Source organism: Cryptomeria japonica, chromosome 10 (genome assembly GCF_030272615.1).
Source record: "Cryptomeria japonica chromosome 10, Sugi_1.0, whole genome shotgun sequence".
NCBI classification, from domain to species: domain Eukaryota; kingdom Viridiplantae; phylum Streptophyta; class Pinopsida; order Cupressales; family Cupressaceae; genus Cryptomeria; species Cryptomeria japonica.
Window position 1 is genome coordinate 106,548,838 of NC_081414.1, and position 13,631 is coordinate 106,562,468.

Consider the following 13,631-nt stretch of genomic DNA (forward strand, 5'->3'; position numbering starts at 1 on the left):
ACTTCGACCCATCCTCGGAGATGGCACTATGGCTCTGACTTGGATTCACCTACTGGGTCTCCATCTATAATTTTAGAATATTGAGATTCTTACAGAGATTATGAACTCATTTGGTATGTACCTTTCTATTGGTGGTGTAACATAGAGTAAATCCAGGCTTTTGTTTGCTTGTATTTGTGTTAATGTTGCAATTAATATGGTCTTACCAACCAATATTACGTTGCAGTACAGACTTGGGTCTTGGGTGCAACAGATTGAATATGAGAACGTGAAATCCTTTTGCCAAAGTTGTGGAAGATATAGACATTCAAGTTCAGCATGTAAAATAAATCCAAACAAGAAACAACAAATGTCTTCCAACTTTGTGAAGGCTCTTGAAAGAGAGAATGAAAATAAGAAGGATTCACCTACTTCTAATCATGTCCCAAAAGACAACCCATCCTCAGTCGATGTTCTTCAAAATGTTGAAGCCCCCTCATGTGAGGAGAAGATTTCTAATCTTCACAACGACAAGAAAAACAATGTGGATGATCTCTTGCCTTCTACCTCTGGCTCTAAGATGACTTAGTTGGGTCCTTCTCTTCATCTTACCTCTGAAGATTCCAGGAGTTCAATCTCACCAAGTGCCAAGGAGTTTGTTATTGACTTAAATCAACTGGAAAACAATGATCAAAAGAACAAAGAACAAAATATTAATGATGGAATGAAAAAGGAAAATATACGAAAAGAAAATGTTCCTCTAATCTTACTGACTATATGTTCGAGGGATAGGAATACTTTGATGGTAACTCCCAAGATTGGTATTTCCCTAATTATTATCTCCTAGAATGTGATGGTCTTTAATAGCCCCATAAAAGAACATATGCTCAAATGTCTTTTGTTGGAACAAAAGGTGGATATCCTTATGATTCAGGAGACTAAGATGAATGAAGATAATTTTTAGAGAACCGTAAAATCCTCCTGGCCCTCAACCCATTTCTTGAATAGTGACTCTTTTGGTGCCTCAGGGGGAGTGGCTACCCTTTGGAACACCAATCTTTTGGAAGCCATCTTGGTCTCTTTTGACAAAAAACTCTCTCATTGTAAAAATTAAGAACATCAAATCTAATCTGCAATGGACCTTGGTTAATGTCTATGCTCCTAATGTTCACAGTATTAGGGCCCAATTATGGAGATCCATAAATACCCATATTGATATTGGATCTGATGAATTATGGATGATTGTTGGAGATCTTAATTCTCCCCTCTATCCCTCGGAGAAATCTGGTGGTAATGAATTATTTTTCAAATAGTATGAGTGAATTGGTTGACTTTATAGCCTCCTCTGGTCTCTTGGATATACCTCTCAGTGGTTCTAATTTTACCTAGACTAATCAAAGACATGGAGATCCTCTTATTCAGGTAAGGCTTGACAGATTCCTATTTTTTTCAAATTGGAACTACCTAGACTCTTTCTACCTTAGATCTTCTCCTCACTTGGGATCTGATCTCAATGCTATCATCCTAAGAATGGATGAACCGGGGACTAGAAATCCCTACCAATTTAGGTATGAAATGATGTGGGCTAAAAATAAAGACTTTGGAGGATTGGTTTAAGAATGGTGGAACACTCCTATTGTGGGAAAACCCATGTTTAACATTACCCGAAAGCTAAAGATTCTCAAAGAAAAAGTTAAGGGTTGGAACAAATATTCTTTTGGTAATATCTTTGAGGAGAAGAAGACTTTAAATAGTGATCTACAAGCTATCCAATCTAAAATGGAAGAACAATAGTATTTAGAAGAAAATTCCAAGGAGGAATTGGATATAAAAAATAAGTGTCTTAGACTCAACATAAAAGAAGAAGTTTTCTGGAAACAAAAGTCGAGGATCTAGTGGCTCTTGGATGGGGATAAAAATATGAAGTTTTTTCATTAGTCAACTCTGAAACATAGGAGAAGAAATAAAATTAGATATCTTACAAGAGAGGATGGATCTAAGGTGGATGATGATGAGGAGATGGCAAATCTCTTCATTTATTTAAAAAGAAATAAGATTCCTATGACCCAAGAGATGAATCAGCATATGAGCAACATGTTGGAAATTATACCTAAAGCTATTGAAGATTTCGATCTCTTGGGCCTCAACAAAAGAGTTTATATGCCTGAGGTCAAGACTGCTCTATTCTCCTTCTCTCCTAACAAGGGCCTGGGCCCAAATGGCTTCCCTCCTTTCTTTCAAGATTCTTGGATATTGTCGAGAATGACCTATTTAATGTTGTTAGAGACTTCTATAGATCAGGTAATATCCTTAAACAACTTAATGTCACCTTTGTTTCTCTTATTCCAAATAATTATAATCCTATTTCCACCAAAGATTTTAGGTCTATTAGTTTTTGTAATACTGTGTATAAAATTATATCCAAAACTATGTTCAATAGATTAAAACCTTTGCTTGATAAAATGATCTCTAAGAACAAGAAAGGATTTGTGGAAGAAAGACATATTCTTGATGCAGTCATGGTGGTTTATTAAATGGTTCATTCTATGGATTGCAGCAAGAAACATTCGATGTCTCTAGAACTTGATATTTTTAAAGCCTATGACAATGTTTCCTAGGACTTTCTCCTTGAAGTTCCTAGGAGATACAGTTTTAAGGGTAAATTTTTAGATTTGATTGAGAAATGTTTTTGTACCCCCAAGCTCTTGATCATTTTTAATGGGTGTCCCAAGGGTTACTTCTCCTGTGGTAAAGGGCTAAGACAGGGTGACCCCCTCTCACCCTATCTATTCATTATTATTGTTGAAGTGCTAGGGAGGAATTTTGAAAACTTAAATGTGAGGGTGCTCTCAAAGGCTTCAAAGTTGCATCATCCCTAAACCCTATCACTCATCAAAAAATTGTTGATGATACTATCATATTTGGGGTGGCTTTTATCTTTGATGCTAAACTTTGGAAAAAGACCTTGGAAAATTATGCTTTCATCTCTGGCCAGTGCATTAATTTTGTTAAAAGAAAACTATTTTTTCTAAATGTCAAACCCTCTCTCCAAGGTAAAATATCATCCATTATTGGTTGCCAAATTTCTACTCTCCCAGATTCCTATCTTGGTTTACTCCTGCTCTCTAAGAACCCTAGTCAGAACTTCTGGAATGGCCTACTGGAGAGATTTCAAAAGAAGCTAGCTAGTTGAAAAGGGAAACTTCTCAGTTTGGCAGGTAAAATTCAGCTTGTTAAATCTTTCCTTCAAAATGTGCCTATTTATTACCTCTCTCTTTTCAAGTTACCTGGTGTGGTGGTGGAGAAAATTGAAAGGATACAAAAAAAGGTTCGTGTGCTCTCTTTGGATAAAGTGTGCAAACCCTAGAATTGTGGAGGATTGGGAATTAGAAAGATTAAAATCTTTAACAAAGCACTTATTACTAAGATAGGCTGGCAATTAACTAAGGAAAAAAAATATTGGATAGAGATCTTGAAAGATAAATATTTCCTAAGTAACAATGGAGAAAAATTTATTTATCAAGAGGAGCTCCCCATGGGCTCAACCATTTGGAACAATGTGGCTAAAACAAGACAAGGCATCCAAATAAATGGGAAGTTAATTCTAGGTAATGGAAGAAATACTAAGTTATGGAAAGACAATTGGGTGCAGGCACAACCGCTGGATTCTCTCCCACATATAAACAATATCAAGAAGTTGCTAAATTATTGTCTAGGGGAATGAGTGAATGATCTCCTAACTGAGAATCAAGATTGATTTGAGCAGACTCGTCTCCTCTGATCTAGATGTGCACCCTTCCTTAAAAGGTATAATATTGAAAGAAGAAATTGACCTCTCTATCATGCTACCTAACTTCTCTCTTAACACTCCTAGGGGGGAGGATGATTGGATTTGGAAATGGAGTAATTCTGGCCAGTTCACTATTAAGTTTGTCTATCACCTTTTGGAGGATAACAATAATATAGAAGATTTATGGAAAGCTATATAGATGAAGGGGTTAATTCCTAAAATTAACTGTTTCTCATGGGTGACTACTCATGGTCCAATTATTACTATAGATAACCTAAATAAAAGGGGGTTTTCTATGGTTAATAGGTGTGAACTCTATTATATGGACTTTGAAAGTATTGATCACATCTTCCTACATTGTAACTTTTCTTGTGAAATATGGAATGAAATCTGGAGGAAGCTTAACACTTACTAGGCGCAACTTAAATCTTTCAAAGAATTCAATGGGGCATGGCAATTTTCCACCTACTCCCACCAAATTGCTAAAAGCATATGGCCGCAAACACCCCTTTTTATTGCTTGGAACATTTGGAAAGAATGCAACAATAGGATATTTAAAGAAGAGAAGAGAAGAAGAAAAATAATTGCTAATATAATCATACAATAGATTAAAGAAAATATGAATGTGAATGCTATTGGTTTCATCAAAACCCTCCCCTCTCTCGTGGATCTAAGACTAAAATAGATTTGGGGAATTCGACATAGTTTTTCGAATATAAATTGGCAAAAAATGATGCTGAGAACCTCATGTTGGTGACTACCCAGATGTTGGATGGATTAAATGCAACTTTGATGGCTCGTTTGAAGGTAATCCGAGAATCTTGGGGGCAGGAGGATTGATCCATGATGACAAAGGTTTCTTAGTTGTGGGCTATGGATCTGGTTTAGGTACTACCACTAACAATAAGGCAAAAACATGGGTATCTTGGATGGGTCTTCAATAGTTTTTCTTCGAAACCATGAGAAATCATTTGAAAAGTTTCTTCAATTATTATCTCTTTATCTTCCACATGCTAAGCTAATTTATCATTAAATTTATTATAAAAATACTTTGCTGAAGTGATGGCACATTAGAAATTATTGAATGAATATTTTCAATTAAAAATTATTTACCTTAAATGTTTGGTTTTAATTTCTCATATTTGCATAGAGAAATTTATTTTATTTAATATTATTCAATCTCTTCCTTCTTTTGATTCTTCTCATTTATTTATTTAGCCTAGGTATTCTCCAAACCATTCAAAACTATTTCTTGCATTGTCATTCTATCTCATTCTCTTAAATAGTTATTCAAAGAAACCACCTATGATTCATACCAATAATTCAATACCCAAAAAGATGGAAATATATTTTCTCTAATACTAGTGTAATTTAGTCAGCCCTCTACAGAAAATTACACTATCATACAGTAATTTAGTGTAATTTAGTGGCAACAATTAATAAGATATTCATACAGTAGAATTACACTAATTTCTTGATATGAAAAAATGAAAAAATAGACTAAAAAGATTTACTTCAAATATAAAACAAAGCTACATCTTTACACACCAAAGATCTACACAAATCCACCAAACAGTGTCAAAACTAGATAACTCAACTCACTCCAAACTTGACCAACTAAATTAATCTTCTCTCCAAATGAAAACTATACTAGCACTTGCACCCAAATGAGGTGCAATGATTTAGCTGATAGTAAATATATATAATTTATTTATGTTTATAAATTTAATATGGAATTTTCTCTTCATTAATTGATATTATTAAATAAAGATTAAAAAATATAATAACTAATATTAGAAAACTACAAATATAATTAAGACTCTATTATTTAAAAATTAAATTAAATTAAAATTTGGAATACCTAGGAATACCTGTTAATAAAAATTAGGCAAGTATCTCCAACCATGTTCACTTACTTCAATGCATAAATATCATTAATATTAACTCTAAATGAATTTCTATTTTGTAGGTAGGACACATTAAGATCAACTCCCAAACTTACTTTGTCCCAACATGTTATTATTATTATATTTAGGGTTTGTGGATTGGTTGTAATAAATTGATTCAGGGAGTTTTTGTGCCTTCTTCGACATCTGATTTAAATAAAAATTCATTAAGAGTTAAGACTAAAAAAAATTTCATTGGTGTAAGTATTCAGGGTTGAAGACAGGTACCCTTTTCCTATAAAGAGAGATATTGATGTACTGATGTGAGTAAAAAGAAGAAAAAGCTCAAGAATGTTGTCAATGAGCTTTGTAATGAATAAGAAAATCACATTTTTTTTCCAAACAAACCTATTTGAGAAATAGTATTGTCCTTTCTATCAAGAAGTTAGAATATTAGGATGTCTTGAAGATTGAGTATAGGGCTATAGCAAAATTAAGTTTCCCATAAAAGGCAAAGTACTAAGACAAAGACTTTTAAGGTTGGTAATTTGCAATAGATACAAACACTCAATTCAAAACTTGAATTCCATGTGTTGTTTTATTTTCATTTGTCTTAGAAGGGTATATTTAAAATTTTGTGTTACCAATACCAGCTAAACACAAAGGTAGAGTAGAAAAGAAAATCATTGATTTACATAATAAAATAAAAAGTTTATAATTACATCTTATTTGTTATGCCTAAATTGAAATAAATTGGTTATTCTTATACTTATTATTTAATATGTTATCAACACCAATAAACTGGTATATCAATATCAATTAAGTAAATATGCTAAGCAAACTTTAAACCTTAAAGCTATACATTAAAATCTTTGCCAACATTCTTCCCGCGTATAACAATATGGGAGCTATGAAATGGTATATGGAAATGCACTATAGGGTGGAATGGCTTAAATCGCACACACTAAGCTTACACTTTTAGGCTTAAAAGTGTTAAACATTCAGAGTTGACTGACATTTTCTAGGCTTAATATGTTGCTTAAGGAGTGGCGTCACGCTAAGAATACAAATAGTTTCCAATTTGAGTTAATAACTTAAACTTGACCAAGTCCATGTTGGAAATTATAATGTATTGAACAAAATACCATGCTCTCTTGAAATATTGCCAACATTAGCCAAACTCAAAATAATTTCCATTTTAATGAAATGTAAAAGGTAGCATGGGTTGTGGATTCTTTTTTTATATATATATAGGTAATGGGCCAAAGACGATAAGGTGTACATACCCTACCCCCTTGTGGTATTTGAACTTATGAACTCTCTTTCAAGATCAGTAATTCTCCACCATTAGGCCAACTCAGGTTGTACAGGTTGTGGGTTCTTTAATGTTGAATATTGCAACTCAAATTAGAACAAGCAATGCAACACAAATTTGAGAAAGAAACAATAAATATGGTGATTGAGAAGTAAATGAGAATTAAGTATGACTTTCTAATGCCTTGCATGATCATTTGAAGGATTTTATTCATTTCATCCTTATAAAATGGGATAGAATAATATCAAATGCAACATGCTACCTAGTTAATAAATTGCTTGAGTCAAGTACCATATTTTCCGTGTTATAGGAAATTTTTTGTGTTGATTATTTTTATCTACAAAATCAACTACTAAAACCCACAAGGAGGTAGGTTGCTTCAAGAACACGAACTATGGTTGTTGTCAAAGTTATTCCTACCAATCATGCCAAGTTGATCAAAGTCATGAGGAACACCCATGTAGAAGAAAGATAAGAGTTACTAATCTTTAACCTCAACCACATTTCTAGTTCATAAGGAGGTAATTTATCTATCCAAAGTAGTAGAAGAATTTATAGGTTTGTGGTCAACATATCATGCATTGCAATTTACTTTTTTCCTCTCCCACTATTCCATCATTTCATCTATAGACGACTCAATAATAATGGCAATGATATGAAATGGTTTATAACAAAAGAGTTCATCCAAACAAAAGGACTCAAAAACATCTAATTATTCATCATCAATTCTTGTGAATCAAAGTTTGACACAAATAATTGCTAAGGATACATCCCTCCTTAACTAATTATTTATGCAAGATGCTACAAAATTCAATTTTGTGTAACTTTAACTAGTGTCAACAATCCAAATGGGGAAGTTATATCCATACATGAATTAATAAATTCTAAAATTGCAACACATAGAGCATCATAGACACTAAAATGACACAATATTTCTTGGCCCATTCAAATATACAAAGGACCTACTACACACACTAAAAGGAGGAATTTTAACAATAGGTGGAAAACGTTTTAGCCATAGATATTAGAATCAACCACACTTTGTACCTTGAACATGAAAATTGAATTTTTACTAGGCTTATGAAAGTCAATAGTATCAAATATAAAACAAAGCATATGCCAATATATCTTTGGCCAATGTCTAGATTTTGTAAAGTAGGTGGGGACTACAAGGTGAGAGAATAAACTGCTAGCCAATATTTGATTGCTACATATAAACCTTCTAGTGGGGTTGTGGATGTTTAAATTATGATCACAAGGAAAGGATGTGTTTACATGCCAGTTATTAGAATTGAGTAAATTTGATATAGATTTAAATCTTAAGTAGGTTTGTAGTAAAATGACAACAAGAATAATTTATTATAAAACTATTTATCTTTAGATAATTTGGTTTGTCATTCAACATTGTTGAGTTGATCAAAATAGTCCATGAATGCACCTACTACTAAGATTTCAAGAACGTGTCTAACAAAGACACTGGCACTTCCCAATCTTGTTCGATTCAAACCAAAATCTTTATTAGATATTTTCGTTCCCCATGGGGCGCCACATCTATTCTCCTATTTATTAGGAGTTAGGGAAAATTTAGACTTGCATTTTAACAAATGCAATGTAAACAATTTCTTTCTTGTAAGAATATTATTTTAATTACAAGTCACATAATATTTTATTTTCTCTTTAAACTATTAAATGTTTGCCTATACTTATTTATTATTATATTAGTTGTTCATATTTTTAAAACCTAATATATAATACAAATTTAAATATTTAATATAATATTTTAAAAAATAGGTATACTCCTACCATGCTATATCGTTGAACTCCAAAAGCTTGTCTACAAAGACTTTGGAGGGCACTTCCCAATTTTGCTCGATTGAAACCAAAAATCTCCAAACAAAGGGAACAAATTCATTGGTGTGCTCATTATTTAAAATAATATATAATAGAAATTTAAATTATTTAATGTAATATTTAAAAAATTATAAATAAAAGTTTAAATCATTATTAATTTTTATATATATATTATAAAATGATAATATTAATGTATATTGAACAAAGAAAAATATGATTTTGACAATTATATTTTCAAACTTAAATCTGATTTTTATTTAAATCCTGCATATAATTAATTTTAATTAAAAATCAATATTATTATTCTAATTTGTTTTTCACATTATTACTTTTACTTATTTATAATTATATTTTTTTTCATATTTTTAAAACCTAATAGCATTCAAATTGTCAAAGCATTCAACAAGATGAAGGTCAATAGTTCCACTGACTCTGGTTTTCTGTGTTCTATGATTATGTTTAAGCCGTTTTATTCTGAACAATTCTGAGAGAAAATAACATAGTTTGTTAATTTGTGAATATTTAGCATAATTGGTAGATTAATTATGTAGAATAAATCTTCGAAACTATTATTCTACTCACATCATACTTCATTCATTATTAGAATAAATAGAAAATAAGTGTCAAGAAATTCCTTGATTCCTTAATTTGCTTCGAGGAACAATTCGCTTTAGCTGTGAGGACTTTATTTTTTACAAAGCTTTTTGCAGCTTGAAATTAATATTGTTTTCATAGAATTGAAGCTGACAGATTTGTCCTTTCCATGTTCTTTAGTGTGTTTGTTTCCAATCATCCACTCATAAATTGAAATCTTTAAAAAACACAATGAAATAAAATTAGGAGAAACTGTCATAGAGCTTGACAATCGTAGAACAATATTCTATCTAATCGAATACACTTTGATAGCTACTACGCACTAATCTGACCTAAAATATATAAAGAGACAAATCTTTTTCTAATCATAATCTTCAGTCTAGGTTATGAGATGAAACCCCAAAATTAAAATATTATATAAGGTAAATGGAAAGAAATCTGCTTGTAGAGTTGCAGGACGAAGTCTTATTCACTTAGGTAAGGGCGTTCAGTCTATTGGGGGTGACCTTGGTTTAATTTCTGTGTGGGTAGATTGGCAAGGTCTTCTTTCTTGATGTAAGAACATCTCAAAGATTAAGCAAACTTGCATCTCTTTAAAAGTATCTTCCTTAATGTTTGTTTGCCTTTTGTATGGTTTCCTTTGTTGCCGCAGGTATTTTATTCTGGCTGTAGATTCATTTTCTTACAGCAATCTTCTAACAGAGTATTCTACTACGTGGTATTACACATTATTCACAAAGCCTCCAAATTGTAGTTGAAGTATCTCATGGGTAACATGTCTTCGCAGGAGCTGCATTCATAGCCGCCTGAATGCTACTATAATGGCCGCTCCCATCCCCGGCAGGCACAACGTCAATACTGATCATACATAATTTCCAGGGAAAAAGGCGAGAGGACAAACCGATAAAAAGGGTCTACACAACACGAAATTACATAGCTATTCACGAAGACATATAAATTTTTAAAAAAGTTATTTACAAACAGTCACTTATCCGAAAGGCCCATAAAATAAACGTTTATTTTCTGTAGAGAGTGGCGAGCAACAAAACTGTGGGTGTTTGAAAAAGTAACAGAAACGCTTAAAAACAGTGTGGATGCCATTTCAACATTAAAATTGTTAATGTTCAGTGGGACCTACCTCTCACGTCAATCGACGTAGGAGTTTTCTGGCAGCTTATGAGCGATCGAAGGGGACAAGTACATGGCGATTGGCCGTCTATAATCCCTACATTCGTTTTTGTTTGTCTGCATGGTTATTGTGAATTCTGTGTTTGTTATTGACGATTTGGCCGAAATGAAGAGTCACTATTCAAGCATAAACAGCCAGCTCCTTAAGTACAAACGGTCGGCTCCTATCACTATAAGCAGGCGAGGAAGAGCTGTTTAGTCTCTTGAATTGCTATATAGATTCGTTTAAGTTGCTTAAACCTAAAATATGTTTGCATTGAAACTTGGAAAGAAAGCTAGGCTGACAGTAGTGCTACGAAATGAAGTTCCATCCAGTGAAGTTGAAGTTTGGATTGTTGTGTACAATTCTTGTAGCTATGGGTTGCTTTCTGGAGGGAGGCTATGCTTTTGGGGTTGGTGGTCACGGAACGTCAATGCCATTCGAGGGAAAAGAGGCGGCGGATACAAATGCGAGCACGATGGGTTATTTGACATCCACGCAGGCCTTGGCCGATTATGCCACCATCATTGTCGATTTGAAGAAAACATTAAAGGCGGAGAAGTGTCCAGTAGTCGTGTTTGGTGCATCGTATGGTGGAAGTAAGTAAAATTTCTAATCCTTTCTGTTGAAACTGAAGATAAAGTAATTGTGATTCAATCATTGAAATGGTATTATTGCAGTGCTAACTGCGTGGTTTCGCCTCAAGTATCCGCACCTATCAATCGGCGCCCTCGCATCATCTGCTCCTATCCTTAACCTTGACGACATCGCTCCCACTTATAGTTTTGGCAGCATTATCACCAAAGATTTCAGAGTATGTTAATTCATCTCTTTCAGCTGCAAAAGAATTAATATTAATGACTTATCACGACACTTGATTTTTGTAAATATGACGCAGGATGTAAGCGACATGTGCTACAGAAGAATTAGTGAATCGTGGAGCATGATCAACAAAATTGCATCTACCCCTCAAGGATTGCTAAGCCTGAGAAAACTATTTAACTCTTGCGAGTAAAGTATCAACCTCATTCCTTGTATTAAGCATGCTTGTAATCCAAATCTCTTAACCAGGTATTACGGCCATTGCCGCAGAATTATTACGGATAAGGGCGCCCTGGAGGACATGCTTGAATGAAATTACATCCGCGCAGCGGCGTACGATTCAAGAAAGATTGAAGGCGTAAATGCGCTTCCCAAACCTAGCCTATTTCTTGTTACTTCTATTTGCTAACCTAGGCTTACTGCAGATGTGCAACGCTATCAATAGCCTACCCGGAGAGGCAGACACTGTTAGCAGAATAGCTGCTGTAGCAAATTACATGAGCCAAAACCAATGCACGGATGGATTTGGCAGGTTGCTCAGCATTCTTTCTCTTAAGTTTTAGAATGAAATTAAATTAGGCTGACCAATCTAACAGCTACTCCTAACCCGCGGTATTGCACTGAAATGATGTTTCCAATAAGCAATCCTCCTGGCACGATGATACGGCCCTCCAGCTTTGATTTCAAGTCCTATTCCAGGGAATGCTACCATAGATACGGAGTCCTGCTACGCCAACACTGGTTGACAACTGATTTCGGAGTAAACGTACGTGAATTTTAATCTACAATCGTTACAGTCAAAGTTGTATCTTTGTAAAATTTTAACAAGACGAGTTGGTTCGGGATTGATTCTTAATGAGTTATCCTAGGTGATACTTAACGTGCAGGAGATGAAAACAGCGTTGATGGATTTTGGAAGCAATATCATTTTCTCCAATGGTTTAAGAGATCCATGGAGCAGTGGAGGGCAACTGATTCTTCTTCTCAGATTTCATGCCCATTAATCTCTGTATCATTTCTTGCCTTTAATTAACGGCGCATATTGTGAATGAAATTGCAGTGTCTTAGCGAATATTTCTGAAAGCATTGTAGCTATTAATACCGAAGAGGGTGAGTCTCTTCAGAATGCATTTTTCTCCGCCCTCACAATCAAACAGAAATAATAGTATCTTATCAGAATCGAATGTCGTGCAGGAAGAAATTGTGAAGACATTAAACCATGTGCTACTGACGATCCAGTCTGGCTGAAAGAGCAACGACAAAAGGAGATAATGATCATCCAAAAATGGATTACTGATTATAAATATTGATTCCAATTGTTTATCTCACGCAATAATGCCGCGAGCATTTAATAAAATCATTCCCGAGTGCTGATTAATAAGCTCTTTCATAACAGTAAAACATAAAAAATAATCATCTATTTAATATTTTTCTTCTTTTGTACAATAAAATGCCTATTCAATCTTTGAATTGCAATTAGCATTACATTCTGAATATACTTAGTCGTTGCATTCTAATTAGCATTGCATTCTGTGCATGGTTAACACTCGTCATAGGAGGAGTTAAACACACAATACAAAAATGCAATTCATGTACGATATAGCTTCTAAATAATTCTTTACAGTGCACTCAACATGTAATAATTAACGAATAATATAATAGCCTTCTTGTTAGTCTAAACAGCAATGCACAATTAGACATTAATTATCAACAGTTTGTCTTCATCTTTATTTTTAAATATGTTATTTTATTTTGCAAAGCGCGCATATAAATATATATGTGTATAATAAGAGATACAATATAGATAGGAAAGCAAGAGGAATTAATATAAAGAGCAGCACTCAATCTGTAGAGATATAATCAGACACATATTATAATGGTCAAACTCTTAGGAAACAAAAATATCATGCACACAAAACATAAATCAATCGAAGCAACTTTAAAGAGCAGAGTTCAATTATAGACGACTAGTATAGAGTATGCTTTTAATGTAAAGTTAATATATATACATATATAGATATATTAAGAAATAAATTATTAACAATCAAAGTAACCAATATTTTAAGTCATTAATCGAACCTTAACGGATATGAAAAACTAAAGATAATTATTACAGTAGCTATATACTCAATAATGCATATAGCTATGCCCACCAAGATCTTCTTATTGATAAACAATAAACAAGAAATTTATCAAAACTAGACAATTATGGCGGACCGGAGCGAG

The 13,631-nt window shown here is 33.4% G+C and overlaps 1 protein-coding gene across 1 annotated transcript; it reads left to right on the plus strand.

The window, feature by feature from the left end:
* Positions 1-10,902: 10,902 nt before the first annotated feature.
* Positions 10,903-12,568, plus strand: LOC131072653 (uncharacterized). The gene is made up of 6 exons (XM_058008888.1): positions 10,903-11,182; positions 11,264-11,397; positions 11,831-11,937; positions 11,985-12,171; positions 12,293-12,372; positions 12,466-12,568. Exons 1-6 carry the CDS (start codon positions 10,903-10,905, stop codon positions 12,566-12,568), a joined length of 891 nt encoding a protein of 296 aa, XP_057864871.1.
* Positions 12,569-13,631: the final 1,063 nt, after the last annotated feature.